The sequence below is a fragment of the Saccopteryx bilineata genome, chromosome 4 (assembly GCF_036850765.1).
Source record: "Saccopteryx bilineata isolate mSacBil1 chromosome 4, mSacBil1_pri_phased_curated, whole genome shotgun sequence".
Classification (NCBI taxonomy): Eukaryota; Metazoa; Chordata; class Mammalia; order Chiroptera; family Emballonuridae; genus Saccopteryx; species Saccopteryx bilineata.
In genome coordinates, this window is record NC_089493.1 from 157570593 (window position 1) to 157598117 (window position 27525).

At 45.9% G+C, this 27525-nt stretch overlaps 1 protein-coding gene across 8 annotated transcripts; it reads right to left on the reverse strand.

Moving 5' to 3' along the window:
- On the reverse strand, positions 1-27268 carry BTNL9 (butyrophilin like 9). 8 transcript variants are annotated; one of them, XM_066272407.1, is made up of 12 exons: positions 27250-27268; positions 27111-27169; positions 14222-14353; positions 12237-12584; positions 10097-10378; positions 6973-7104; positions 6827-6859; positions 6523-6543; positions 5702-5722; positions 5446-5472; positions 1747-1773; positions 1-865 (listed from the first exon to the last, which is right to left on the reverse strand). In XM_066272407.1, the coding sequence occupies exons 3-12, from the start codon at positions 14331-14333 to the stop codon at positions 237-239; spliced, it is 1632 nt and encodes a 543-aa protein (XP_066128504.1). In that variant the 5' UTR covers positions 14334-14353; positions 27111-27169; positions 27250-27268; the 3' UTR covers positions 1-236. The 8 variants fall into 8 exon arrangements, with proteins under 8 accessions (XP_066128504.1, XP_066128505.1, XP_066128506.1 ...); XM_066272408.1 differs by having other exon boundaries at positions 27246-27264; XM_066272409.1 differs by lacking the exon at positions 27250-27268 and adding an exon at positions 19021-19184 and having other exon boundaries at positions 27111-27243.
- Positions 27269-27525: the final 257 nt, after the last annotated feature.

Consider the following 27525-nt stretch of genomic DNA (forward strand, 5'->3'; position numbering starts at 1 on the left):
CCCCAGCAACTTCAACATATTTTTACTCATTTGCTCAATCCTTTGATACACATAGATGAGCTTTGAGATTGCCTCTTTTTCTTAAAGAAAATTATAAACACACACATACACATCTATATTGGTCAAGTCCCTCTTTCTGTTCCCCTTCTCCTGCACTGGGTCTGTCACCTTTGCTGGCAATTTGGTAGTGCTTCCACCAACTCAGACAAAGTCCCTCAGGCCCAGGCCCTGAGACCTCACCACAGGTCCAGGGCAGGGTCCAAGGGCTCATAGGGCTGTGCCCAGGTGTCATTATCATCCTCTTTAGGGACACATGCCCTTTGAACTGGCAATGGGCAGATGGTGAGCGGATTCGAGTGTTCACTGCCGTCAGGGGCTCTGGGTCTGAAGTATGCACAGAGCGGCCCCGAGAAGGTGTCAGTGAAGGTAAAGATGTGGGAGCCGTCAGACACGTTGAAGAAGGACAACTTTCCGGCCTCACAATCCAGGAAGATGCCCAACCTCCGGGGTGGCACACGCAGGGACAGCGCCACACGCTGCGGCTCCAGGACAAAGTACTCACAGCTGTTCCACAGCCCCATCACCCAGTAGCCGGTGGCTGGGCTCAGGCACACCTGCCCTGCACGCGCCACTCCCTCCAGGCAAGCACCCAGGAACCAGCGGCTGCGCCGGCCCACGTCCACCTCCCAGTAGTGGCGGCCGACCTGGAAGTGTTCCCGGCTCAGCACGCATGTCTGCTCCAGGAATCGCTGTGGGTCTCCGAGAACCGCCGGAACCGGCACTGATCCGCAGGAAGACACACTCCTGCCATCCTGGGAGATCTCCAGGCTGGGATGTGCTGAGGCCGGATTCAGGGTTATGTCCACTGCAAAGGCACTGGGTTAGTCACACAAGGATGGTTCTAGGTCCTGTCTCTTCCCTGGACAGACTAACCTCTAGTTCTGTCAGTGAAGCAATTGGTGGAAAATTCACTCCCACCCTCAACGGGAAACACCCTGGGATTGAAGTGGTATACAGTCACCCTGGAGCATTGAAAGTGATAAGAGGAATCCTATTTCCTTCCTGAACTGGAAGCTTCCTGAATTCTCTATCGGGTGCCATGGAGAGGAGAGATAACAAACAAAGAAGTCTCCTGGTGATGGATGAGGGCTCACTGCCCTCAAGTCCTGGTTAAGGGGAAGGAACCCATGGTTGGTGCTAGTCTCCACCAGTGTGACCTAGAGACTATCACGTGAGCTCTGAACCTCGGTTTTACAGAAAGCTTAGGATTTTGAAACTGAAGGGGACTTCTGAGATCATCTAGGCTAGTGCCCTGTACTCCAAACCACAGCTGCTAAAACACACTCATTTACTCATTTGATAGATGGAAACCCAAAGGTTCCCTTCCTGTTCAACCATGTGAAAAATTCCATACAGATGGTGTTCCCTCCTGCAAACAGCCTTCCTGCTAGATGGAAAGACCCATTAAAACCCAGAAAGCTATATGCTTGCAGGAGCATGTGTGTATACACCAATATATGGATGGGTAAGTCAATCATATGTACACACACAAGCATGTATGTGTACATGTGCACATGCATGTGTGTGGGTCCTGTCATGTGTGTGTAAGTGAACTTGTGTGTTTGTGTATGCAGGCTCATAGTTGGCTTCTGGACAGATACTTCCTCTAATTTCAGATCTCTCCACCTCCCTCTGTTTAAGATCCAGCCAACCCAAGTCATGTCACAGTTCTTTGACTTCAGTTACCTGCGTATTGTTGGGCTGCTCTCCACTCTGAAACCGAACAGAGAGGAAAAAGAAGCTCAGAGAGCTATCAGTAACCCTGGAACCTTGAAAGAGGCTCAAGATGCATGAAAGACACCATAACACTGAGTGACTCCATTCCCACCATGACAGCTGGTTTAAGTCCAGATTGGCCTGGGTCCACAATAGCATTTTCCCCGGGACTCAAGATTGAGTAAGAGGCAAGTGTTCATGCTGGGTTATACCAAAGCTGCATGCAGACTGAAGTTGTACTGGAAACGGCAGAGAATAGAGTATGTGAGCAAAAAGAACTAATACAGGCAGCATGGGTTCCCTAAAGCATGAAAATAAAGCCTCAATCTCTGACTGGCAACCTCAGTCCCCAAGACTGAGCCAAGCAAGCTGCGGCTGGCTCCTGTCCTATACACATCCTCATGGAGGATACCCTATCTTGCCTACTTTCCTAAAGTGAGCCATTCTGGGTGGATTTCTGCCTAATTACATCTTGTTCTGTTTTATAACAGAGAAATCACCAAGTCATAAAATAGCACAAGCAATAGAAGACATTTCAGTGCTCCATAAATTTATAGCAGACCTTTTCAACCCTGGTTTTACATGGAAATAACCAGTAGAACTTTATATACACATAGCTCTTGCATAGAATATCTCAATTCTAGAAATATGTTGATTCTCCCTAAATTTAGCTATAAATTCAATGCAATCCTATGCAAAGCTACTTTTGAATTATTTATTTGTTTATTTATTTATGGAGAGAGATAGAAAGAAAAAGAAAGGAAGAGAGAGATGAAAGGCATCAACTCGTAGTTGCTTCACTTTAGTTGTTTATTGACTGCTTCTCATATGTGCCTTGACTGAGGGCTCAAGCCAGCAACCTTAAGGTCACTGATATGATCCTACGCTCAAACCAGTGACCCAGGGCTTGAGTTGGCAAGCCTGCACTTAAGCCAGTGAGCCCATTCTTTAGCCAGTGACCTTGGGGTTTCAAACCAGGGCCTTTAGTGTCCCAGGCTGATGCTCAATCCACTGTGCCACCACTGGTCAGACATACTTTTGGATTTTTTTTTAAAGGAAATTCATGAATTTATCCTTAAATTTACATTTTAAAAAGATTCATTAAGTTTAAAAAGAAAGTGGAAATGGAGAACTTTTTATAGTACTTTCAAGTACTATAAAAGCAATAGCAGCCTGATCAGGCCATGGCACAGTGGATAGAGCGTTGGACTGGGATGTGGAAGACCCGGGTTCGAGACCCTGAGGTCACCAGCTTGAGCGCGGGCTCATCTGGTTTGAGCAAGGCTCACCAGCTTGAGCCCAAGGTTGCTGGCTTGAGCAAGGGGTCACTCAGTCTGCTGTAGCCCCCTGGTCAAGGCACATATGAGAAATCAATCAATGAACAACTAAGGAACCGCAACAAAGAATTGATGTTTCTCATCTCTCTCCCTTCCTGTCTGTCTGTCCCTATCTGTCCCTCTCTCTGACTCTCCCTGTCTCTGCCACACACACACACACACACACACACACAAAAGCAATAGTAGTAGAAACAATGACATAACACGTGACCAACAGACAGACCCATCTAAACATGGGAAACGAATATGCACTAAAGGTGACACCCACATAATGGGGAAATCACAGATGGTGTATTAGATGGCACTGGGAAAATCAGCTCTCTATATGGAAAGAAATCACTGGATTATTACTGAACACCACATATAATGGCAAACTTCAGATGAGTTAAAGACCTACACGTATAAAGTGAACAGAATCTTTGTGACTTAAGTTGAGGAAGTTTTACTTCAACAAAACTTCAGAAGAACAAGCCATAGATTAAAATGTCATGAATTATATTTTATCAAAAGTAATGACTTCGCCCTGGCCGCTTGGCTCAGCAGTAGAGCGTCGTTCTGGCGTGCAGGAGTCCCGGGTTCGATTCCCGGCCGGGGCACACAGGAGAAGCGCCCATCTGCTTCTCCATCCCTCCCCCTCTCCTTCCTCTCTGTCTCTCTCTTCCCCTCCCACAGCCGAGGCTCCATTGGAGCAAAGATGGCCCGGGCGCTGGGGATGGCTCTGTGGCCTCTGCCTCAGGCGCTAGAATGGCTCTGGATGCAACAGAGCGACACCCCGGATGGGCAGAGCATAGCCCCCTGGTGGGCGTGCCGGGTGGATCCCGGTCAGGCGCATGCGGTAGTCTGTCTGACTACCTCCCCGTTTCCAGCTTTGGAAAAATGAAAAAAAAAAAAAAAAAAAAGTAATGACTTCTTTTCAATAAGAAGCATGGACAATGCTAATAGAAGATGACAGAACAGAAGAAGGAATTCACAATATTTAATACCAATGAAAGATTAAAATTGTGTGTGTGTGTGTGTGTGTTCTGTGACTCAATATGAAAATAGTAGCCCTATGTGAAAAATGGGCAAAAGGACATGAACAGGCAATGTTCAGGAGAGGGATCTCCAACAGCCAACTAGCATGTAAGAGATGCCCAGACTCCTTGGTGTTCAGAGGGCTATAGACTAAAAGAAGAGTGAGAATCACTCCTCCCCACTGACTGGCAAACTTTGAGAGCTCACATGGAATGTGGCCCGTGGAGCCTCCATGCAGTGCCTATAGCAGCACGATGGCACTGCCTTCAGGGATCCCTCTGTCCCACTTAGTGACATACCTCTGTGGGCCAGCAATTCCCTTCCTGGATATACATCCCAGAGAAATCTCCAAACAAGGCCAGAAGGTGACATGCTTGTGTTATTGTCTGTGGTGAGGTGGAGTTAGAGGCAGGCTGGGTGCCTACTCCGGGAGGGTAGCTGGCTAAAAGGGAGGCCTTGGCAACAAGAAGGAAAAACAGAGCAGATGCACATGTGGGGGCAGGCTGGATATTAATACACTGTGATAAGTGAGAAAAGCCAGGAAGAGCACGAGACTGTAAAACTAATTTACATAGACTAGGTAGTGGCACAGTGGATAGAGCATTGGACTGAAACACGGAGGACCTAGGTTCTAAATCCTGAGATCGCTGGCTTGAGCATGAGCTCATCTGACTTGAGTGCGGGGTCACTGGCTTAAAGCCCAAAGTTGCTGGCTTACACCCAAGGTCACTGGCTTGAGCAAGGGGTCACTCACTCTGCTGTATACCCCAGGTCAAGGCACATATGAGAAAGCAATCAATGAACAACTAAGGAGCCGCAACAAAGAATTGATGCTTCTCATGTCTCTCCCCTCCTGTCTTTCTGTCCCTCTCTCTCCCTCTTTCTGTCTCTGTCACACACAAAAAAAGTAATCTACATAAACTAAAATTCATGTGTACAAAACAGAAATTCACATTTTTTCCAGAATACATATAATATAAATATGATTGACTAGTTCCTTTATGGGAGAATGGACAGAGATACCGGGAGAAATGTCTACATGTAGGGTAACATGCCCACCCCAGAAGTCAGTCTGAGAGTGGGCACCAGGAGCCTAGAAGATTCTTATGTACAACCAGGATTGGCACCAATGGTTTACAGTATGCTTACACCTCAGGAAAATATAAAAAAAAGTATGAAAGCAAAACTCGAATATAACCTCTATCAGTGACACAAAAGTAATTCATGCTGAGTGAGGCTGTGGAATAAACTGGATGAAATGTGGTTTATCAGGGAGAGTGAGGTGATGAGAGGTCAAAAAGAGACAAGCTTCACTCACCAGCCTGGCCTTCAGCCCTTCTCCAGTCTGAAGCAGTTAAAGAAAACTGAATTAGAACACTAGGCTCCTGTAGCTTCCCTGCTTACATATCCAGTTTGCACCCAACTCTGCCCCTCCTTCCTCTTCTCCTGCCACCCACAGAGCAAGAAGGATTCCAGCCTGGCCATGTACCCAACTGGAAGATGAGAAGAACTTACACGAATAACAGGTGCTAAAAGCTGGACAAGAAGAGATAGTTCTAAGAGGGGTCACTTACCAAGCTCCATCTGCAGCTCCTCTATAAGTAGAACACAGAAAAAACATCAGCCTTGTGTTGGCTAGAACCACCTTCAGTTACCACAATCCCATCTGAGTCATCATTAGCAGGATTCTACCACCTCATCCTATTCTTTGCTCTAGGGCAGAAATCCCTACAGAAGTGTGGTGGGGGTGGGGAGTGCAAGTCTTGGCACAAGAAGCCTCTTCTCAGGGCTCAGGGCTGGTTTGAAGGGGCTACTGCTCACCTGACCTGAAAGCACCAGCTCTCCCAGGTGAGTCCAGACACTGAGCACAGCCTGTCTGAGCCTCAGCGTCACTTATGGAGTGCATTATTTAAAGGACTGGGTGGACATCACAATTATTTTTCCTGGCTGGAGGCCAAGAGTGATAATTTGCCACGAGAAATGCATTCCTTTGATTTCTCCACCCTATGTCTTTTAAAGGTAAATGCTCCTGAGAAAGGCAGCACTAGACACTAATTTGGGCTAATCTATATTTATGCTATACTCACTTTAGTGCAAATTCGAGATGCTACCCTTCCCAGTGGCATTTGAATTAAAAAGGAAGGATATCCTAGGAAGATGAAGCAATGCGAGTAAACGTTTCATGGTGTAATTGTAAGTAAATCGCATATTTGGCATGGAAGGGGGTTCATTTGGAAGAGAAGAGGTGGAAGGCGCAGAGAAATGGATTAAGAATTAGGTCCTTGTCATCTACCGCTTTTCAAAGGGAGCCTAAAGTCACTGAAACCCTCCTTCCTCTGCGCGCGTTACCCCACTACCCTGCAGCAGCGCTGTGTGCACAGCACCCAGAACATACCCAGCTCTGCTGTGAGTTTCCCTGGAGAAAAACGAAAAAAAAGAGGAAATCTCGATCAAAGAACACGGACGACTCGCTTCCCCAAAATGCAAAGACTCAATCCCCGTGCGTTCTGGGGACCAGGCTGGGCAGAACGAGCAGGAGGAGCGGGCTCCGAGGGGAGGGAGGAGGAAGCGCAAACCCGCCGCGTACCCCACCGGTTCCCAAGCATCCAGGTCTGACTGCTCCCTCTCCCGGATTTGCCCCAGGGTCCCTTTCTGCCAGGCAAAGATGGGGGCGGAGAGCGCACCTCACCCTTGCTTACCTTTGTCCTTCTCCGCCTGCTTCTTCAGCTTCTCTGAAAAGAAAAGTAAAGGGGGCGGGCGTGGAAGCGCGCTGCCGGCTGTTCCACGGTTGCGCCCCGCCCCTCTCCTCCCCGCGGAGCCGCCACGGGGCCCAGTCTGCGGGTACCTTGGGACCGCTGCTGCTTGTGGACGACGTACAGCGCCAGCATCGCGACGAGGCCCAGGAGCAGCGGCAGGCCACCCAGCAGAGTCCCAAGGAAAGCTGTCTTCCATGGGGAAGATCGAGGTAAAAATACGTCTGGAAAACACCCACAGGAGTTGTCTTGATATAGGTGCCACTAAACAGTTACAGACGCTTCTGGACAGTGTGCTGGGAAACCTCATGTGAAGAGCTGGCGAGTTAGGCCTCCTGGGCCCTGCATAGTCATCTGTAAAATGGGCGTGACAGTGGGGAAAGCAGGGCCCCGAGAAACCGCGGAACATGGACCTGCTCCTTGGAAAGGGGAGGTGCTGCAAGTGAAGGAGGGAAAAAGAGAGGCGCTGGATGCCCTACCCACTCCCCAGCTTCCACCTGCTGTGACCAGGCCCTGACATCTCTCTGCTTCTTCCCACTCTTGTCCTGGGTCTGAATCCAAGGGTGTTGCTGTCTGCCCAAACTGTTGAAATCACAAACCCCCTTGGTTTCTACTTCTCATCACACCATTGAAAGAATTGATAGCAAAGGAGCGTGGGGCTGACTGACTGACCCCTCTTACCTCCTCAGGTTCCCTAGGGAGGCCTCTGCAGACAGTAAACTGATAGGTGCAAAATGGAGACTAACACTTTAGAAACTCTTGTGGCAATTTCATAGAGTAATTTTGTGTCTGTTAAAGATGACTATTTTAAAATGGTAGTTTTATCTCAGTGACCTTTTAAAGTATTTATAATTTTTATTGTGGTTAAATATACATAACATAGAATGTACCATCTTAAGCATTTTTTAAGCTTACAGTTCAGTGGCATTAAGTGCATTTGCATAGTCTGCAACCTACCGCCACCAGAACTTTTTTCATCTTCCCCAACAGAAACCTGTCCGCATTAAACAACTAACTCCCCATTTCCTCCTCCTCCTAGCTCCTGGTAACCTCTATTCTACTTTCTGTTTCTATGAATTGACTACTCTGAGTACCTTATAAATGTGGAATCATACAGTTTTGTTCTTTTGTGTCTGGCTTATTTCACTTAGCACAATGTGCTCTTTTGTTCTTTTTTTTTTTTTTTTTTGTATTTTTCTGAAGTTGGAAACGGGGAAGCAGTCAGACAGACTCCCGCATGCACCCGACCAGGATCCACCTGGCACGCCTACCAGGGGGCGATGCTCTGCCCATCTGGGGTGTCGCTCTGTTGCAACCAGAGCCATTCTAGCACCTGAGGCAGAGGCCACAGAGCCATCCTCAGCGCCCAGGCCAACTTTGCTCCAATGGAGCCTTGGCTGCGGGAGGGGAAGAGAGAGACAGAGAGGAAGGAGAGGGGGAGGGGTGGAGAATCAGATGGGTGTCTCTCCTGTGTGCCCTGGCAGGCCGACGCTCTACCACTGAGTCAACCGGCCAGGGCCCTCTTTTGTTTTTTAAAAACTTTCTTGCCATGCATTTTTATTGTCTGGTACAAAACTATTGGGCCACAATGAATTGGTCTTTCACCAGATGGTTTGCTAAGCACTGACATAGGGGTTGAGAGCGAAGGTTCAGGGTCTAATACCACCCTGACCAGCTACCCTTGATCTTGTCTCTGTTCCCTCCTATCCCACTTCCTTCTGCTCCTCCAATAGCCACACACATTTACATCTCAGAAGCTTTGAGCTTGCTGTTCCCCCTACCTAAATGCCCCACTAACAGATAAATAGCCATGTGACTCACACCCTTTATAAAGGAGGAACACAAATCTAAAAGAGAAGAATTGGAATTTCTCTGGTGCAAGAAGGGAAAGAGATATACCTATTCCCCATTCTTAGACCATTTCCTTTGGAAAACTTGTAAATTTTTCTCTATCCTATTGAGATGTATGCAAATCCTTTTGAAAGTTAAATAAGCCTCTTGCTGGCTTTATAACTCAGGAAATGTTTCTCTTCAGGAGCCTGGAGCCATTTCTTTGAAATGTAAACATCAAGGAGAAAGTACTTCTATCTCTGTGTCCTGGGTTTTAACTGAGGCTACTAGCTGCAAATTTTAATTACATTCTTATCATAAAGATAAGAAATGTTTTATCTTGAGACTTGTTTGGAGGTTCTAGCAGGGGAGCACAGCTACTCGTATACCCCTGACCGAAGAACAGTCCTCTCCTCTAGTGGGGAAGGTCGTCCTTTTCCACCGAGCATGCAGCTTCGGGAGGGACGCACATGGAGCGGTGAGGGAGGAAGAGGACACCTGCCTAGCCAGCCAGATCAGCCGAATCAACCCTGGCGATCAATGGGGTGACAGATGTCACAGCCAGATCGCCCTCACATCCGAGATTTTTTATCTTGTCTTTGGATAAAGACAGCTAACACGGATGGCCACCTCTGCGATGAACCAGCCATATTGTGCTGTCAAGTCCTCTTACCTGAGGACAAGTTATCATTTATAAGGCTGAGATTTCTTTCTGTTATTATAACTATTGATTTGAACTATGTGGAAAATGGCTCATAGGTTGGATTTGTCCTCAAGACTTGAAATAATTAGAGCCATGAACATTAAACCTTTCAGTGGGTGCCTTATAAAAAGACTGATGTTAGATAGTGGCCTCACCTTCAGCCCATTGCCTAACTAACTTCTTCCCTTATCTACCACTTTTAAATACACACACACACCCCACCATGTCACCATGTCCTATCACTCTTCCTTGCTTCATTATTTTCTACAGCACCTAACACCTTCTAATGTACAATGTAATTCACCTTTTTGTTTGTCTGTTTTCCGCACTGGAATGTGAACTTGAGGACAGGTATTTGGGGCACATTGAGAGCTTAATAAATATTGTTTGAAGAATGACAATAGGAACACTTGCCTCCAGTGAGTAGTTTTTGGGTTTCAGGTAATGCCTTTGTAATAATGTTGGATCTCTGGGGCCTTCCCTGCTTATTGTTTGGGTTGTCAGTTGTCTTCTTAGTAGGCTTCTGATATCTGAGCTGCCAACGTTCCAGATGTCAAGGTCAGCTCACCTCATACACAGCCAGTCCCTACCCCATTATGTGTCCTTATAGATGGCCTTTGTTTGGGACAAGGACCTGGAGGGTGTGATGATGAGGAAGATAAGGGTGAGCAGCACTCACTGACCTGCTATTTGGAGCACAAACTCTTTCTTCTGGAACAGAAGGGGGTTCTGAATGGAGCAGGACACGTTGCTGTGTACCCCTCTTTGGACGACCACAGATGTTTCCAGACTGAACAGGCCCTGGGCATCCCAGATGATGGTCTTGAACTCTGAAGGCAGGCACTGTCCCCGATGGTCTGTCCATTGAGCCTGGGGCTTGGGGTACCAGCCACTGGAGCTGCACCTCAGCTGAATGCCTCCTTCCTTGAAGCCCACAAGGGAGATGTGAGGGTCTGACCCCATTGCTGGGAGAGGTGGGGAGGGGGGAGAATCAGGCTTCTTCCAGAAGTTGTGGGTGAAGCTCATCATTTGCAGTCACCAGAAGGCATCACAAACTGTGACTGCTCTTAACAAACCTGTGGGCTCATAGCCCCCACCCATGAACTGTAAATAACAGTCTGAATCAGTGTTGGCATGTGGGGCAGGTACTACTCCTGAGGAACATTCCTAAATATGGAGAGGGGCGCCTGACCTGTGGTGGTGCAGTGGATAAAGCATCGACCTGGAAATGCTGAGGTCGCCGGTTCGAAAACCTGGGCTTGCCTGGTCAAGGCACATATGGGAGTTGATGCTTCCAGCTCCTCCCCACCTTCTCTCTCTGTCTTTCCCTCTCTCTCTCTCTCCCCCTTTCTCTCTCCTCTCTAAAATGAATTTAAAAAATAATAAAAAAAATAAATAAAAATAAAAAAAATAAATATGGAGAGGGGCATTTGATTAGAGAGGGCTGTGGACATTTAATCATATTATGCAAACGACAGTCCCTGAGAATGAACAATAATCTCTCCAGATTTCAACAGATTGTCTTCTCTTTTTCTCCTGAACCCCACCAGAGCTCAAGTACCTATGATGCACTCCTTTATTGTCCCATCCTCGTGTGCTAGCTTTTTGTTTTAAATATGCAAAACATTTATATGGTTTAAATGCCAATACTGTAAAAACTGTATGTCAGGACAGCCTCACCCCCTTACTCTATCCTTTCTGTCCCGTTGCACTCCCTACTTTACGTAACTAATTTTATTTGTTTCTAGTTTATCTTCCCTGTGTTTCCTTTTGTGTAGTGTTTCTCTCTCTTTCTTACACAAAAGTTTGTGTACTATAGAACACTGCATCTTGCTCACCTAGGTTGTTTCTGCTGACTTGCAATTACAAATAATACTACAAAGATTAAATTTATACATATGCCTTTTTCATATTTAGCTGTGGGAGGTAGCGCTTCGGGGTAAACTCCTATAGGTGGGATTGATGTTCAAAGGTAGGTGCACAGACAATCCTGTTATTGACAAATTCCCAGACCCTGGAGCTTTGTAACTTTGAACTTTATCAACTTGGTGCAGAGCAGAGGGCCTGCTTCCCTGCACAGCTCCACCAAGAGTGTGTGGTCAAATTTTTAAAAGTTTTTGCTAGCCTGAGAGGTAAAAATAAATCGCACATCAGTGTGAATTTAATTTGCCTTTCTTTCATTATAAGCAAAAGTGATTGCCTTTTCATATGTTTAAGGAACATTTGTTTATCTTTTTTCATGAACAAATTTTTTTGTTCATTTTCTAATGGATCTTTCTTTTTACTGTGTGTGTGTGTGTGTGTGTGTGGTCTTTTTGTGGGTTTTTTTGTGGTTTTTTGTGTGTGTGTTTTTTACAGAGACAGAGAGAGAATCAGAGAGAGGGACAGACAGGGACAGACAGACAGGAACAGAGAGAGATGAGAAGCATCAATTATTAGTTTTTCGTTGTGACACCTTAGTTGTTCATTGATTGCTTTCTCATATGTGCCTTGACCGTGGGGCCACAGCAGACGGAGTAACCCCTTGCTCAAGCCAGTGACCTTCGGTCCAAGCTGGTGAGCTTTGCTCAAACCAGATGAGCCTGTGCTCAAACTGGCGACCTTAGGGTCTTGAACCTGGGTCCTCCGCATCCCAGTCCCATGCTCTATCCACTGTGCCACCACCCAGTCAGGCTGTGTGTGTGTGTGTGTGTGTGTGTGTGTGTGTGTTTTAATGGAGCTCTTCCACTGTTCTTGGTGCTGCCTATCTACTCTTGAGCAAAGCAGCTTTGTCCAAATAGACCTTCGCCTCTCACCCTGCTCCTGCTGTGCCAGGTCACGCACCTGCTACCTCCAGCTCCCAGAGAGCTTCCGCAGAGAAGTTTCTGGAGAGAAAGTGACACCCATAGGGGCCCTCATCGGTGGGAACTACATTGGAGAGCTGCAGGATCACGGTGCCATCAGCGATCTCGTCCTTGATGAGTTTGGTCCTGTTCTGGAACTGCGCCATCTGCCGCTGGCGGGGCTCCTGCCCCGCCTGGTACAGGTACACCACCTCCGAAGCCTGGCTTCGGAACCAGCGGATCTCCATGTGCTCTGCGTCCTGGTACGAAGACAGGTGGCACGGGAACTCTACCTCGTCCCCGACGTTCGCCAGGATGTATTCCCCAGGGCCAATCACCTTGACCTCTTCTAGGATGAGAAGCCAGAACAATGGACAAAAATAGCTCTCCTCAAATATAAGTTTTGTGGGTTTTTTACAGGGACAGAGAGAGAGTCAGAGAGAGGGATAGATAGGGACAGACAGACAGAAACTGAGAGAAATGAGAAGCATCAATCATCAGTTTCTCGTTGCCACACCTTAGTTGTTCATTGATGGCTTTCTATACGTGCCTTGACCGCGGGCCTTCAGCAGAACAAGTTACCCCTTGCTCAAGCCAGTGACCTTGGGTCCAAGCTGGTGAGCTTTTTTTGCTCAAGCCAGATGAGCTCGCGCTCAAGCTGGCGACCTCGGGGTCTCGAACCTGGGTCTTCCGCATCCCAATCCGACGCTCTAGCCACTGTGCCACTGCCTGGTCAGGCTCAAATATGAGTTTTTATCATGTCCCTTTGCAGCTCAGAAATCTATAGTAAAGTATTCAAAGGAGGAAGGTGAGACATTTCACAGGACAGCCTGCCAGGTTTCTCAAACAAGTGATCGTCATGAAAGAAGTGAATTGGATTGGTAATTTCTGCATAATGGGAATAGAATAGATTTTAGAATAGGTTGTTTTTTGTGGGGGTTTTTTTTGCTTTGTCTGATTTTTTATTTTTTATACCATACACATACACTGCTCCTGTAACAACAGGGGGTATTAAAATAATCGATGGGGGGGTTCCTTGTCTGTTTTTTTTTTTAATCTAAAGGTCAAATATTGCCTTGGAGCTGACTGTTCACCAGGCTCTTTCATTTGATTGTCCTCTCTGATGGTGTCTACATCTGGTTCCTCCAGCCCCCCCCCCAGCTAGCCTGTTTTCTGTAGTTGTCTGCTATCCCCTCTGCACCTGCTGTTTCCTGCCATCCCACATGCCTTGCTCTTGCCTCTGCCCTCTGTGTACCTCCTTGCTTTCCTTGGAAGATCAGCTAAAAACTATGTCATCCCAAGCTTAGCTTCCCCCCCACACACAAGCTCTCCCTTCGTGGATCCTTCCTACCCTTGACCTTGCAAATGGAGCATGGTGGTGTCTTTCTTTGTTCAACACCCTTCCAACCAGCTTCCCTCTTCACCTCTTCTCCCCCCACACCTGATGCCTGGCCCTCTTCCTGGGTGTACCCTGCCTCAGTTTACCCTTCATCTGCCATCTTTCTGGAGAATATGTATCCTGCAAGGCTCTGCTCCCACATTTACTCCTATCTAGGGCTCTTCTTGGCTTTCTGGGGAAAACCACGTGTTTTAGCTGTGCTCCTAAATCCCTGGGTACATTTCTTTTGCAGCCTGATCACACACAGTTGGACAGGTGGATTTAAAAGTATTTTCCAACTGGTTCAGCCCAAGCACAGGCTAATAAAAGTTTCCTGGCACCCTCTTACTCTGCCCCTGCCATGCTTGTGAGCAGCTGCAGGGTCGTTGGGAGTGTGTAGGAACACAGGGTGGCTGGAGAGATTGTAGAAGAGCACTGTGGGGCTGGATGGTGCTTGGGGCCAGTGGTTCTTTAATCATTGGGAAAGGTGTATATTCTAACACCTGGCATGGCTACAGATCTCAGCACTGGGAGCACCTGCAGGAGGGGTGGACAGAAGATGATGTGCTCGCGTTCTGGCTGGCTGGGCTGCAGATTGGATACATTACCTGAGTTCAGCTCCCCAGGCCGGAGGAGGAGGAGGAGATGGATAAGAAAGACGAGACTGCTGGGTGGAGGTACCCACTGAAAGGAGTCCAGGGAAACTGGGAACTCTATCATGTCCTCAGCAGTAGGGCCACCTGCCGGGAAACAAGCAGATGCTGGGGTGACACAGGAGAGGTGGAACCTGTCCCATCAGGCCAGAGGTCCATCAGTGCCTCAATTATCTTTTGTCTGGTTCTTATCACACACAGTGCTTGACTTCTTTTAAACCATAGCCGGATGTGAGAGCTGATTCTAAATTTACCAGGGAACACTGCTAATGGGATTACTGGCTCTGACTCACAAAGCCAGATGGGGACAGAGCCAAAGGGTCCCAGAGGAAGCAGCTTCTGAGGTTCACATTGTTTCAGAGCCAGAAATAGAACTACACAGTGTATTGGGGCTCAGCTAGGAATTAGTGACTTTCTACAAACAAAGGGAAATCTATAAAAAAAAAAAATTCTCACGTGCGTTTTACTCTCCCTGCCCAACCTTGCTCCCACTTCCCTTGGCCTGGAACATCAGGTCCACAAAACAGAGGAACAAACAGAGTGCTAATCTTTCAGAAATGGAACACATGCCTGACAGTTGCTGGTCAGCTTCAGACACCTTTCTCTAGTCCTAGAACCTCAGGGGTAGCCTACAGGGGTTTAGCTGGTGTTTGTCCCTGAGTCTATAGTGTCCCAGTAGAGCCTGAGCTCTATGTTGATCAGGTGTCCCTGATTTGACTTGCCTGTGCAGTGGGACACTCCTGCTTAACGGCAGGACTGGCAGCCTCTTTGAGACTACTCTTGAGGTGGCTGTGAGGATTCTACTTATTGGTGCTGAGACCAATCACCACCAGAGGAAAGACATGACTGACATACAAGTTAGTTGCAAGAATTACACAGGCAATTTATTACTCATAGATTCTATGGCATGCCTGGGTACAACTTAAGGGGGCCCGTTGGCGTGTTCCTCTCGGTTGTCCTTTTTTATCTATTTATAATTTCACACACACACTAACTGGGCCCTGCACAGAGGGCATGGTCTTACGTATCATATCTCTACACACTAGATTAGCTCTTACCCAGAGGATGTAGCCCTATTCACTTGCCCTAATGGCTTTTAATATTATATTCTAACTTATTTCCATATATTTTCTATATTTCTATACATTTAATTACTATAAAATTATATTAGTATAACATATAGCATTTTTGAGACCACACAGTGGCGATATGGTCCCATCTAGCTCTCCTCCCTTCCCATCTGTGGTCCAGGAAATCCAGCCACAATACAGGAGAGGACTGTCCTCTCTTACTCCTGACACTTGTTTGTCTCACTACCTGATAATCAGTGAGTGTGAGCAGCTGATATATCTTGGGAGATATATAATCTTTCCATATTTGTTCTGTTTAGTTGTGGGACTTCAGGCAGATTTTGTAACTGGCAGAACCTCAATTTCTTTGCTTTGTGAACAAAGAAAAAAAGGAGGGCTATATGCTAAACTTGACAGGCTCAGATGAGGCCTGCTTGGTGGCCTTACAAACTCAGAGACCAAAAGTACCATATTTCCCCCATTGTATGGCCAGTAGCCAGGGCCACCATCACAGCCGCCTGGCTCATGCAGGTTCGCACTGGATTCGGACAGTCGGCAAAGAAACAATGGAGCCAAGAACTGGTGGGCCATCATATTTAATCCTAGCTTGCACCTGGCGGGCAAGTAAAAACACACACTGGGCTCCAAAACCCACTCACATTCAGTGCTCACAAAGCTACTGACTTATCCGAGTTTCCTAGAATCAAAGGTTTCTAGCTCACCAGACTTATTCACCTCTGTTCCCCATCTCCTTCCTTCTCCCTGCACAAACTCTGCACAAACTGGTTTCTCACTCAACCAAGTGTTGACTCCACCATCTTGGCTGCTTCTCCTGGCCTCCTCCACGTGGCCTTTCTCTGCTCTCCTCTTTGCTCTCTCCTCTAATGATAATCTCAGAAACCAAGAGCGCAAGCTCCTGTTCTGCCCCCATTTTATAGTGTAGAAATCAAAACCTTTAATCCAATATACAAAATAGGGAAGTCTCTAATACAAAGTCACATATCTGAGTCATGATGGAATTGTACCACCCCACATCAAAAAGAGTGGGAAAGGCTTAGTCCTAAAACCAAGCCCCAGGCTACAAGGATCCGGCCTGCCCACAGCCCGCCCCCAACATACATTAATATCACCTAGGTGATGAGTCTCTACATGGGCAGCGCCATCTTTAACAAAGTGAGCATAATATATTTTATCTGCCCAACACCCATGTATAAGATGCTCTAATGTATAAGACGCACCTTAATTTTGGGCCTGAAATTTGAAAAAAAATATATTACGTAATGTTATTGTGTGGTAAGGTGCCAGAGAACTGTAAAACTTAGTATTGGCAATGCCATTTTAAAGAGGAAAAGTCAGGCTTTCTGTCCTGTCCTTTCTTTGGAAAATGGAGGGAAAAGAATATGAAAGTTTCCTGACTTACAAGGACAACTGGGTAATTTAGTTTTAGTTCTCTAAAAGGATTAAGGCTGTCTGAAGAACTTCCTTTCCCTTTAAATAAGAGACAGAATTTACATACCAACCTACACTGATTTTGGCTCTCCTTCCCTTCCTGGAATCCTGAGAGTAACACACCTCTAGGCAAAAAAGGAGAGATAGACACTAAAAGATTTGTGAATATCTTTGATCTTATTACCTTGAAAGTTTTAAATGTTTTTTATAAATCCCCTAGACAAATGTTATAAGCTTGTTAATGGTTGTGTCATGCTGTCATGCTCCCCTTTTGGTCAAATAAGTTTTTAAATATGATATATGTTTGCTCGTTTATAGTTTGCATTGGGTGTGGAGAACAGGCTGTTAGCAGCCACAGTGATTATAGCCTACGGCTTAGTTTTAAGACTAAACTTTTCCCCACACCCTTGACTGATTGCATGATGTGGGGTGGTGCACTCTCATGAGGAATCCATCATGCCTCAGATAAGTGACTTTGTATCAAAGACTTCCTTGTTTGTATATAGAATTAAAGGTTTTGATTTCTACACTATAAAGTGGGGCAGACCAGGAGCTTGCTCTCTCTGGGTTCCTGAGATTAGTATTAGAGGAGAGAACAGAGAAAGGCCACATGGAGGAGAGGAGAGGAGAGGAGAGGAGAGCAGAAAAAGGCCACGTGGAGGAGGCCAGGAGAAGTAGCCAAGGTGGCAGAGTGCTGAAGGAGAAGCTAGTTTGTGTTGAGTTTGTGCAGGAGAAGGAGATGGGGAACAGAGGTGAATAAGGCTGTTGAGGTAGATATCTTTGATTCTAGGAAACTCAGATAAGTCAGTGGCTTTGGGAGCCCTGAATGGAAAGGGAAGTGTTTTCCCACTGTATGTATTTCTTACCCGTCAGGTGCAAGTTAGGATTAAAGGTGATGGACCACCAGTTTTTGGCTCCGTTGTTTCATTGCCATCTGTAAAGCCAGTATTCATGGCCACCATTACAGCAGCCTGGCCCATGCAGGTTCACATTGGATTCGGACAGTCGATAAAGAAACAACAGAGCCAAAAACTGGTGGGCCATTATCTTTAATCCTAGCTTGCACCCAGCAGGCAAGTAAAAACACACACTGGGCTCCAAAACCCACTTATTCAGTGCTCACAAAGCTACTGACTTTATCCGAGTTTCCTAGAAACAAAGGTTTCTAGCTCACCAGACTTATTCACCTCTGTTTCTCATCTCCTTCCTTCTCCCTGCACAAACTCTGCACAAACCGGCTTCTCACTCAACACTCTACCATCTTGGCTGCTTCTCCTGGCTTCATCCACGTGGTGTTTCTCTGCTCTGTCCTCTAATGTTAATCTCAGGAACCAAAAGAGCAAGCTCCTGTTTTGCCCCCATTTTATAGTGTAGAAATCAAAACCTTTAATCCAATATACAAAATAGGAAAATTGGCCCTGGCCGGTTGTCTCAGTGGTAGAGCGTCGGCCTGGCATGCGGGGGACCCGGGTTCGATTCCCGGCCAGGGCACATAGGAGAAGCGCCCATTTGCTTCTCCACCCCCCCCCTCCTTCCTCTCTGTCTCTCTCTTCCCCTCCCGCAGCCAAGGCTCCATTGGAGCAAAGATGGCCCGGGCGCTGGGGACGGCTCCTTGGCCTCTGCCCCAGGCGCTAGAGTGGCTCTGGTCCTGGCAGAGCAACACCCCGGAGCGGCAGAGCGTCGCCCCTGGTGGGCATGCCAGATGGATCCCGGTCGGGCGCATGCGGGAGTCTGTCTGACTGTCTCTCCCCGTTTCCAGCTTCAGAAAAATAAAAAAAAAAAAAATAAATAAAAAAAAAAGAACAAAATAGGGAAATCTCTAATACAAAGTCACTTATCTGAGGCATGATGGGATTGCACCACCCCACATCAAAAAGAGTGGGAAAGGCTTAGTCCTAAAACCAAGTCCCAGGCTACACGGATCCTGCCTGCCCATAGCCCGCCCCCAACACAATATACCTGGGCGACGAGCTTTCACATTGGCAGCGCCATCTTTAACAAAGTGAGCACAATATATTTTATCTGCCCAACACTGTCTGTCCGAATCTAATGAGAACCTGCCCTGGCCATGGCTACTGGCTTTACATCCCCCCAACATGTATGTGGTCAAAGAGTATATACAGTGTTTCCCAACCTTTTTTGTGCCATGCCCTACCTTAACCTTTCTAAAATTTTTATGTCCCCCCCATGTAACATACATAATTTTTAACATTAAAAAATTGATTTGTGCCTGACCTGTGGTGGCGCAGTGGATAAAGCGTCAACCTGGAAATGCTGAGGTCGCCAGTTTGAAACCCTGGGCTTGCCTGGTCAAGGCACATATGGGAGTTGATGCTTCCAGCTCCTCCCCCCTTCTCTCTCTCTCTCTCTCTCTCTCTCTCTCTCTCTCCCTCTTCTCTCTAAAATAAATAAAAAATAAAAAATAAAAAAAATTAAATATATATAAAAAAATTTTGATTTGTTCACTTAATAAACATAAATGATAGGTTCTAGGAAGAAATCACTATGAAATTGTTAACAAAACACAGTAAGTAAAATTTCAAAACATATAATGAAAAACAGAAATTTAAATTCCAAATAATTTTAATACAGATTTTTCTATATTAATTTATTATTTTAATTTAGTGTGATCCTTGCGCTTGATGCTTGCTGCACAGAGATTTTATATTAGGTTCCAATTTGGTTAGCTTTAGTCTCAAGTCTCCACATTGTGTTATATCTAGCCGATTTCTTTTTTTTACCAGGAAATCATTTACAGCACTAAATCCACATTCAGCTAAAAATGAAGATGGAAACAGTAGCAATAGTTTTCTTGCACATTTGGTTGAATTTGGGTATTTGATTTCTGTTTCCTCACCAAGCCATGCCATCGCTCCTTTGATATTAAATAAAGCTTTAACTGACTCATCATTTTGCAATTCTGCGAGTTCTTCTTGATACTGCTTATTTGATATATCAGACAAATCCACTAACATTGGCTGCATCATCCATGTTGGGAAATCAATTTGTTTTAAATCAGAAAATCTTTCTTTTAAATCAGCCGATAGAATATTCAAATGATTGACAATAACAAGTAAAGCGGTATCAGTTACTTCACATTTTTGGAGCCAATGAAACTGTTTAAAGTTTTTGTTGTTAATATGTTTCTGACATAACTCAATATTGGTAATGAAACCAAATATCTTTGCTTTTGCATCGACAAGAGTTTTATTTGTTCCTTGAAGTTGCTTATTTAATATATTTAGTTTTCAAAGATATCGGCTAAATAACTCACAAATGCTTTACCATCTATTGTTAACAGATACTTCATTTCATGTTTGTCACTTAAAAAATCACTAAGAGTATCAAACAGTTCCATAAATCTTTTCAAACAGTTTCCTTTAGATAGCCATCTTACTTTAGTATGAAGTAAACGTCTCACATGGTCTTCATTTTGTTCTTCACAAAATAGCTTGAAAAGACGCTCACATTTGGCACTAGCTTTAATAGCCCCGATGCAAGAAGTACTTAATAAAGAGTTTAATATTGATAAAAATAAAATCAAATACTTACCAATTATATCTATGCAATATATATGTATATTTATTAAATCAACGAGCTTTTACAACAGTTTTGACTGACACTTATTTCTAATTAACACCAACTGAATGATGTGAAACACTACAGAAGTTGCGATGGGCCAATTAGGTGAGAATAACTGCTCACCTAATTTAGCGAGTTTTTAAAACATCCCGGGATTCCCCGGGGCAGACGGCACGCTCCGCGGTGAACCTAGGACGAAGTTTACTTGACGACGCCAATCACCCAGTTGATATTTTGGTCTCGTCAAACGAAATTATACTTAATAATTATTTACCGCAATTATTTAAGAATTGCATTTTTTGTTAAATTTGGCACCGATATCTAGCATTGCATTTAAATGGCCCGGGGCGAAAGAGTTAAAGTCGTGTCGAGTTCATTTTCAAATTGCCCCCCTTAACTATCGAATTGCCCCCCTGTGGGGTATGGGCCCCATGTTGGGAAACACTGGTATATATATAACCAGCCTCTGAGATACATTTGGGGCTGCATGATTTGAGTCTGCTGTGCCCCGTGTCAGTCATATGCAGCTGGCATATTAATAAATCTCCTTCTTTTAATAAAACCCTTCAAAATTCATATAGACTTAGTGTCTGTACGTAAACCCGTGAAAGTGAGGTACGGTACATTACAACATTTGAGGGTATGGTACTTTAACAACAATTGAACTCAAGCTTTATTCATCATTAAACAATGAGCACAAAGACAACAAGCATGAAAAAGCAGGAAATGCAAGTAAAAAAAAAAAATCTACAACCGCTGTATAAGACGCACCCAGTTTTTAGACCCCAAATTTTTTGTTAAAAATGTGCGTCTTATACATGAGGAAACACAGTAACTACATAGGATGGCCTGAAAAATTAAAACTTTTTAAGTGAAAGCAGTGCATGGTAGGTAGCCAGGTTCTAGGGCAGTATTTCTCTAACAAAGGTCAATGCTTATCTTAACTGAGCCTGTCTGTTGTTGTTTTGCATCCTGATAACATGCCATTGAAATGTAAAATAATCTTTTCCTGCCCCCTCAGGGCACAACCACTCAGAGCAGGAACCGCTAATTCCCCCATTGTTATTATTATCATGTTAACTGTTAACTATTTTAAGCAAGAAGTTTAGTCTTTTTATCCAATCCCAGGGATTTCCCTGTTTTGTTTTCTCCCACCTCCCTAATCTATCACTAATGGATTTCATGTAACCCTGCTTAAGTCTGCTCCTTTGATTCTGATGTATAAAATAAGGGGTAAAACTGTCATTTTCCGGAACATTTTCTCAATCCACTGAGATTTTGTTTCCTGGCAATTGTTGTCAGTTCAGTTCAAATAAACTCATTAAGAAATCTTACAGGTTTGGATATTTCTTCTGTCAAAGCTTGAACAATGGAAAAAAAACAATGCTAACTCAGAAGGTCACTAAGCCTCCCCTGGCTTTGATGAGTACTCTAAATAAAAGTCAGCACCCCCTCCTTCTGCCTTGTTGGGCAGATAAAATGTATTATGCTCACTTTGTTAAAGATGGTGCTGCCCACGTGGAGGCTGTTACCCAGGTGATATTAATGTGTGTTGGGGGCTGGCTGTGGGCAGGCAGAATCCCTGTAGCCTGGGGCTTGGTTTTGGGATTAAGCCTTTCCCACCCATTTTGATGTGGGGTGGTACAATCCCATCATGCCTCAGAGAAATGACTTTGTATTAGAGACTTCCCTATTTTGTATATTGGATTAAAGGTTTTGAATCTACACTATAAAATGGGGGCAGAACGAGAGCTTGCTCTCTTGGTTCCTGAGATTAGCATTAGAGAGCAGAGAGCAGAGAAAGGCCACGTGGAGGAGGCCAGGAGAAGCAGCCAAGATGGCGGAGTGTTGAGTGAAAGGCCAGTTAGTGCAGAGTTTGTGCAGGGAGAAGGAAGGAGATGGGAAACAGAGGTGAATAAAGTCTGATGAGCTAGAAACCTTTGATTCTAGGAAACTCGGATAAGTCAGTAGCTTTGTGAGCACTGAATGTGAGTGGGTTTTGGAGCCTAGTGTGTGTTTTTTACTTGCCTGCGGGGTGCAAGCTAGAATTAAAGATGGTGGCCCACCAGTTTTTGGCTCCATTGTTTCTTTACTGACTGTCTGAATCCAATGAGAACCTGCATGGGCCGGGCAGCTGTGATGGCGGCCCTGGCCCTGGCCATGCCTACTGGCTTTACATGCCTCCACTTTCCAAACAACCACACACTGCTCTGCATTTTTCTCCCAGAACCCACACTCTCTCCCTTCACTTCATTATAGCACCCCAGGTTGGATTAAGTTTCTACTCTCAGTGTCCTCAGCATCCCTCCCCCTCCTCCTGCTGGCTCACGCCACTGTTTGGTTTTCATTTTCACACAGACCCTGTGACTGCACGTGCTCCTGGGTGCTGTGGCTGCAAAGCCCCAGCTACACTGTCAGAAGTGCGGTTGGCAGGGTTTAGAAGAAGGACTCGAAAACTGCTGGGTCATTCAGCAGAAGAGTGGCCAGAGGAGGTGTGCGGGTGACTTAATAGGAGAGAGAGACTTCCCAGGTGACCCCTGAGCTGGAAGGTCCTGGGTGGATGAAAATACAATGGGGGTGGGGAGTGATAGCCTGTGAGGAGCTCTCATGCATGTGGGAAAGTGGAAGTGGGCAGCAAGTTGGACCAGCTTGATCTGTACTTCAGTAGGGGCCTCTGTAAGGCCAGAGTCCCTTTTTGAGCGGTCCTGGTTGTTTTAACAGCCAACAGCTGTTGGAATTACTATTCACACAACAACCAGCAGAACAGAAGCCTTGGGCCAGAGGCCAGGCTCTGGCCAGACAGTTGACTCTAGCCTCTCATCCTTTTGGCTGATGGCAGGAATGTGCATGTGTCAGGCTTGGAAACCAGAGCGAAGAACCCCAGAGCAGGCCTACACACTGTCTTTGCAATTTATTCTCCCTCTCCCTTTTCCCTTCTCTTCTCTTTTGGGCCTAGTCTTTTCCTATGGACTCTCAAAATAGAGCCTCAGGAGGGCAAAGCCGTGAGTGTCTATCAGCACCAGCCAATGCCTTCCAAACAAGAGGGCTCAGGACACCTCACAGATCCATTTGGATTGGCTGGGTTCTTAGGAATTAAACTTGTTAGTTGTTAACTTGAGTCCTTGCCATGGCCATGGCTCATTAGGTCCACAGCTGGGCAGGTGCACTTTACAAGAGGAGTACCGGCCTGTATCCCTGAGCCCCAACCCTCAGAGGTGTCAACTTGTATTCCAGACTCTAAAATTGTCTGTTGTTATACACCCATGTGACTTCTGTCACTGAGGCTGCAAGAAGAGGCAGTTGTACACACACACAGAGTAATAAAAAAATTAGCATTAGCATAAATCAAGAGCTTAGTATCTCTCAATCCTTGTCTGTACCAGAAGTATTAATATTATGGCCCTGGCCATTTTGCTCAGTAGATAAAGCATCGGCCCAGTGTGCAGATGTCCTAGGTTCGATCCTTGGTCAGGGAACACATGAGAACCAACCATCTGCTTCTCTCCTCCTCCCTTTCCCCCTTCTCTCTCTCTTCCCCTTTCACAGCCAGTTGCTCTCGGTCCTGGGCGCTGAGGCTATAGCTTGGTTGGTCAGAGAATCAGCCTTGGGTGCTGAAGATAGCTCACTTAATTTGGGCATCGGCCCCAGACGGGGGTTGCTGGGTACATCCTGGTAGGGGCATATGCAGGAGTCTATTTCTCTATCTCTCCTTCTCTTACTTGAAAAAAAAAAAGATTATTATTGCCATAGGTCCAAATCACAGATAAGGAAATGAGGCACAAGGAGGTGGTGGTAGAATGGGGCTTCACTCCAAACTTTGTGTTTCTCTGAATACAGATTCCTTATCAGCTGTGGCGTGTGTCAGGACTGGGTGACCCTCAGTCTCCTGTCCCCTGGACCATCACAATCCCTGTTAGAGACCACTTGACCACAGATCACACTTGCCCTGGGAGCATCTCTCTTGCACTGAAGAAGATTGAGTCCCCAGATGCCAGCCCCAATACCAATGACGAACCAACCAACCAATTAACCAACAAATGAATAAAAATTTTAAAACCCCACTTAAAACCAAAGTTTGCCTTAGAGCTTGTGAGCAACCATCTTCTCAAACAGAAGACACATGTCTTGTGAGTCCTTTGGTTCCAACACTCATGGATATGCCTTTAAAGACTTTAATCAGAGAGAGAGAATCTGGCGATTTCCCGAAGGGACTTCAGAGGGGCTGAACAACGCATGGTGCTCCCAAAAGCACCCGTCTCTCCACCAGCTGTCTGAAAGTTACCCTTTCCAACCTCTGTGGTTTAAAGGCTCTGGTTTTCCCTGGAGAGCAAGTACCCTGCTGAGGAAGGATCAAAGGTTCCCTTCTACTTTGTGAGGGGAGAAACCAGAGAATACATGGAAAGGAGTTAGCAGGGATAACTGACTCAGCCAGTTATAAATTAACTACATCCCATAGTTCTCTGCATTTGCTTAGAACCACTTGCAACACAAAGCAAAAAAAGCAGGATCTGTATGTAGCTATGACCAGCGAGCTGGAAACTCCTCCCCATTGCTGACCCCGCTGAAACTCCTCCTCCTTTCTCCTTGAGTCCTGGGAAACCTTAACGAAGAAATCACGCGCCCATTGCTTAGATACTGTAAAGGTGTATAACCTGTGAGAAAATCTAATTCAGGGAGCTCGTATTGTGGAGCTACTAATCCCACATGCTCTGCCAGTTACTAATAAATTCTTCTCCCTCCATTAATTAAGTTGTCAAAGTGTCTTATCCTCTGTCAGAGTCACTCCTGCAACACTGTGAGGGGAAACACTTTGTCACCTCAGCTATTCACACCACAGTGTAAATGGATTTCAGATCCTGGTTCCAGTGAGGAGGTTTTGCTGGGGAAAAGGTGAGGGTCAGGGTAAGGCCAGTAGCCACAACCACCGTCACAGCCACCTGGCCCATGCAGGTTCACATTAGATTCGGACAGACGGTAATGAAACAACGAAGCCAAGAACTGGTGGGCCATTAGCTTTAATCCTAGCTTGTACCTGGCAGACAAGAAATACACACAGTGGGAAAACACTTCCCTTTCCATTTAGGGCTCCCAAAGCCACTGACTTATCTGAGTTTCCTAGAATCATAGGTTTCTACCTCACTAGCCTTATTCACCACTGTTCCCCATCTCCTTCTCTCTACACAAACTCTGCACAAACTGGCTTCTCCTTCAGCACTCCGCCATCTTGGCTGCTTCTTTTCTCCTCCACACGGCCTTTTTCTGCTCTCCTCTCTAATGCTAATCTCAGGAACCGAGAGAGCAAGCTCCTGGTCTGCCCCACTTTATAGTGTAGAAATCAAAACTTTTAATACAATATACAAGCAAGAAAGTCTCTGATACAAAGTCACTTATCTGAGGCATAATGGGATTCCTCATGAGAGTGCACCACCCCACATCATGCAATCAGTCAAGGGTGTGGGGAAAAGCTTAGTCTTAAAAACTAAGCCTTAGGCCTGACCAGGCGGTGGTGCAGTGGATAGAGCATCGAACTGGACCCAGGTTCGAGACCCCAAGTTTGCCAGCTTGAGCGCAGGCTCATCTGGTTTGAGCAAAGCTCACCAGCTTGGACCCAATGTTGCTGGCTTGAGCAAGGGGTTACTTGGTCTGCTGAAGGTTGCGGTCAAGGCACATATGAGAAAGCAATCAATGAATAACTAACGTGTCACAACAAAAAACTAATGATTGATGCTTCTCATCTCTCTTCATTGCTATCTATCCCTTTCTGACTCTCTCTGTGTGTCTCTGTTTTAGAATACAAAAGAAAAAACAAACAAACTAAGCTTTAGGCTATAACCACCCTGCCTGCTTACAGCCTGTCCCCATACCCAATGCAAACTATAAGCGAGCAAACATATATATCATATTTACAAACTTATTTGACCAACAGTCTGGATGTGTTGAATATTTGGGGAAGATGGAGGAGCCAGTGAGGGAGTCGGCAGCCATTAAAGGGGTCTCAGGCTTGAGCTAAGCTTTGCTGATGGGTACATTCTCTCCATTCTCCAGGGAGCCTCTGCATGTTCCCTCACAAAGACACAGGGAGGAGTAAGGGTTGTGCACACTGGTGCCAAAGAAATGCTACTACCTTACACCCAGGGGAAGCCATGTCCCCCCTTATTCCTTTCCTTCTCATTTTCCCCCTGGCTTTACTCGACCCCATTCCAATTTTCTCCTCCTGCACCTCCAGTTCCTGAAAAACATTAGATGGTCTCTTGAGCGCCAGTCAGTCAGTTCTGGAGTATCTCTTCAGAGGCTACATTTTGCTTTAGCTAGTTTCATGGGTGTGGCTGTGTCTCAGCAGTGTGTCTCGCCCTTCTCTCACCCCAGGGTCCCAAGCAGTAAGCCCCAGGGGTAGGGCTTTTGCACTCTTGCACCTGGGCCTTCTGTAGGCTATCTAGTGATGCCCACTGGCTTGCTCTGGTTTGATTTCAGTGAGCCCACAAGAGAGTTCCTAGTCTCTAAGGGACATGAACCTCTCCAAGAAGGAACCCTCAGTGAGGCTGGAAGGAAAATGTCAGATTCCTGCCTCGCTGTCAGATTCTGGGCATCTCCCTGTGACCACATCCCGAACACCCCATCCTGAAGCCAGGCTCCACTGATAAGATGGGGCCAGCCCAACTGTGCTCTCTCCAAAAGTCATTATTTTCTGCTTCCCATTTCTGAAAAGTGAAGGTTTAGACAGACACTGAGAATGAGCCACAAACCTGGCAGGTTGCACCAAAGGGTCCAAAATGGCAGATGAGTCCTGGCGATCTGAACTCTGCTGCAAGGGAGAGGATTGTTGTGAGAAGTCTTGGTCCCAGTTAGGGGGCCAGCTCATGTGTGACAGGATTACTCACCTACCTTCCACCTTAAAACACACGCTGCTTGCTCTACCCTTTGCTATAAAAAAAACAAGAAAGATAGACAAAAGGAGGAAGTCCCTGTCACATCCTGTCTCTGTGAGGCAAATCATGAATTAAATTTCTATGGAAAGTGTCCCTCCAAGGTCTTAAAAAGAGGGGAAAGGTATCTGAGTTTTGTAGAGATTACAAACTGCAGCTACTCAAGAGTGGCAAGGGTTGAGAGGATGCTCAGCTGGCTGCCTAAGGTTTGGGGCTCCAGGAAGGCATGATAGCC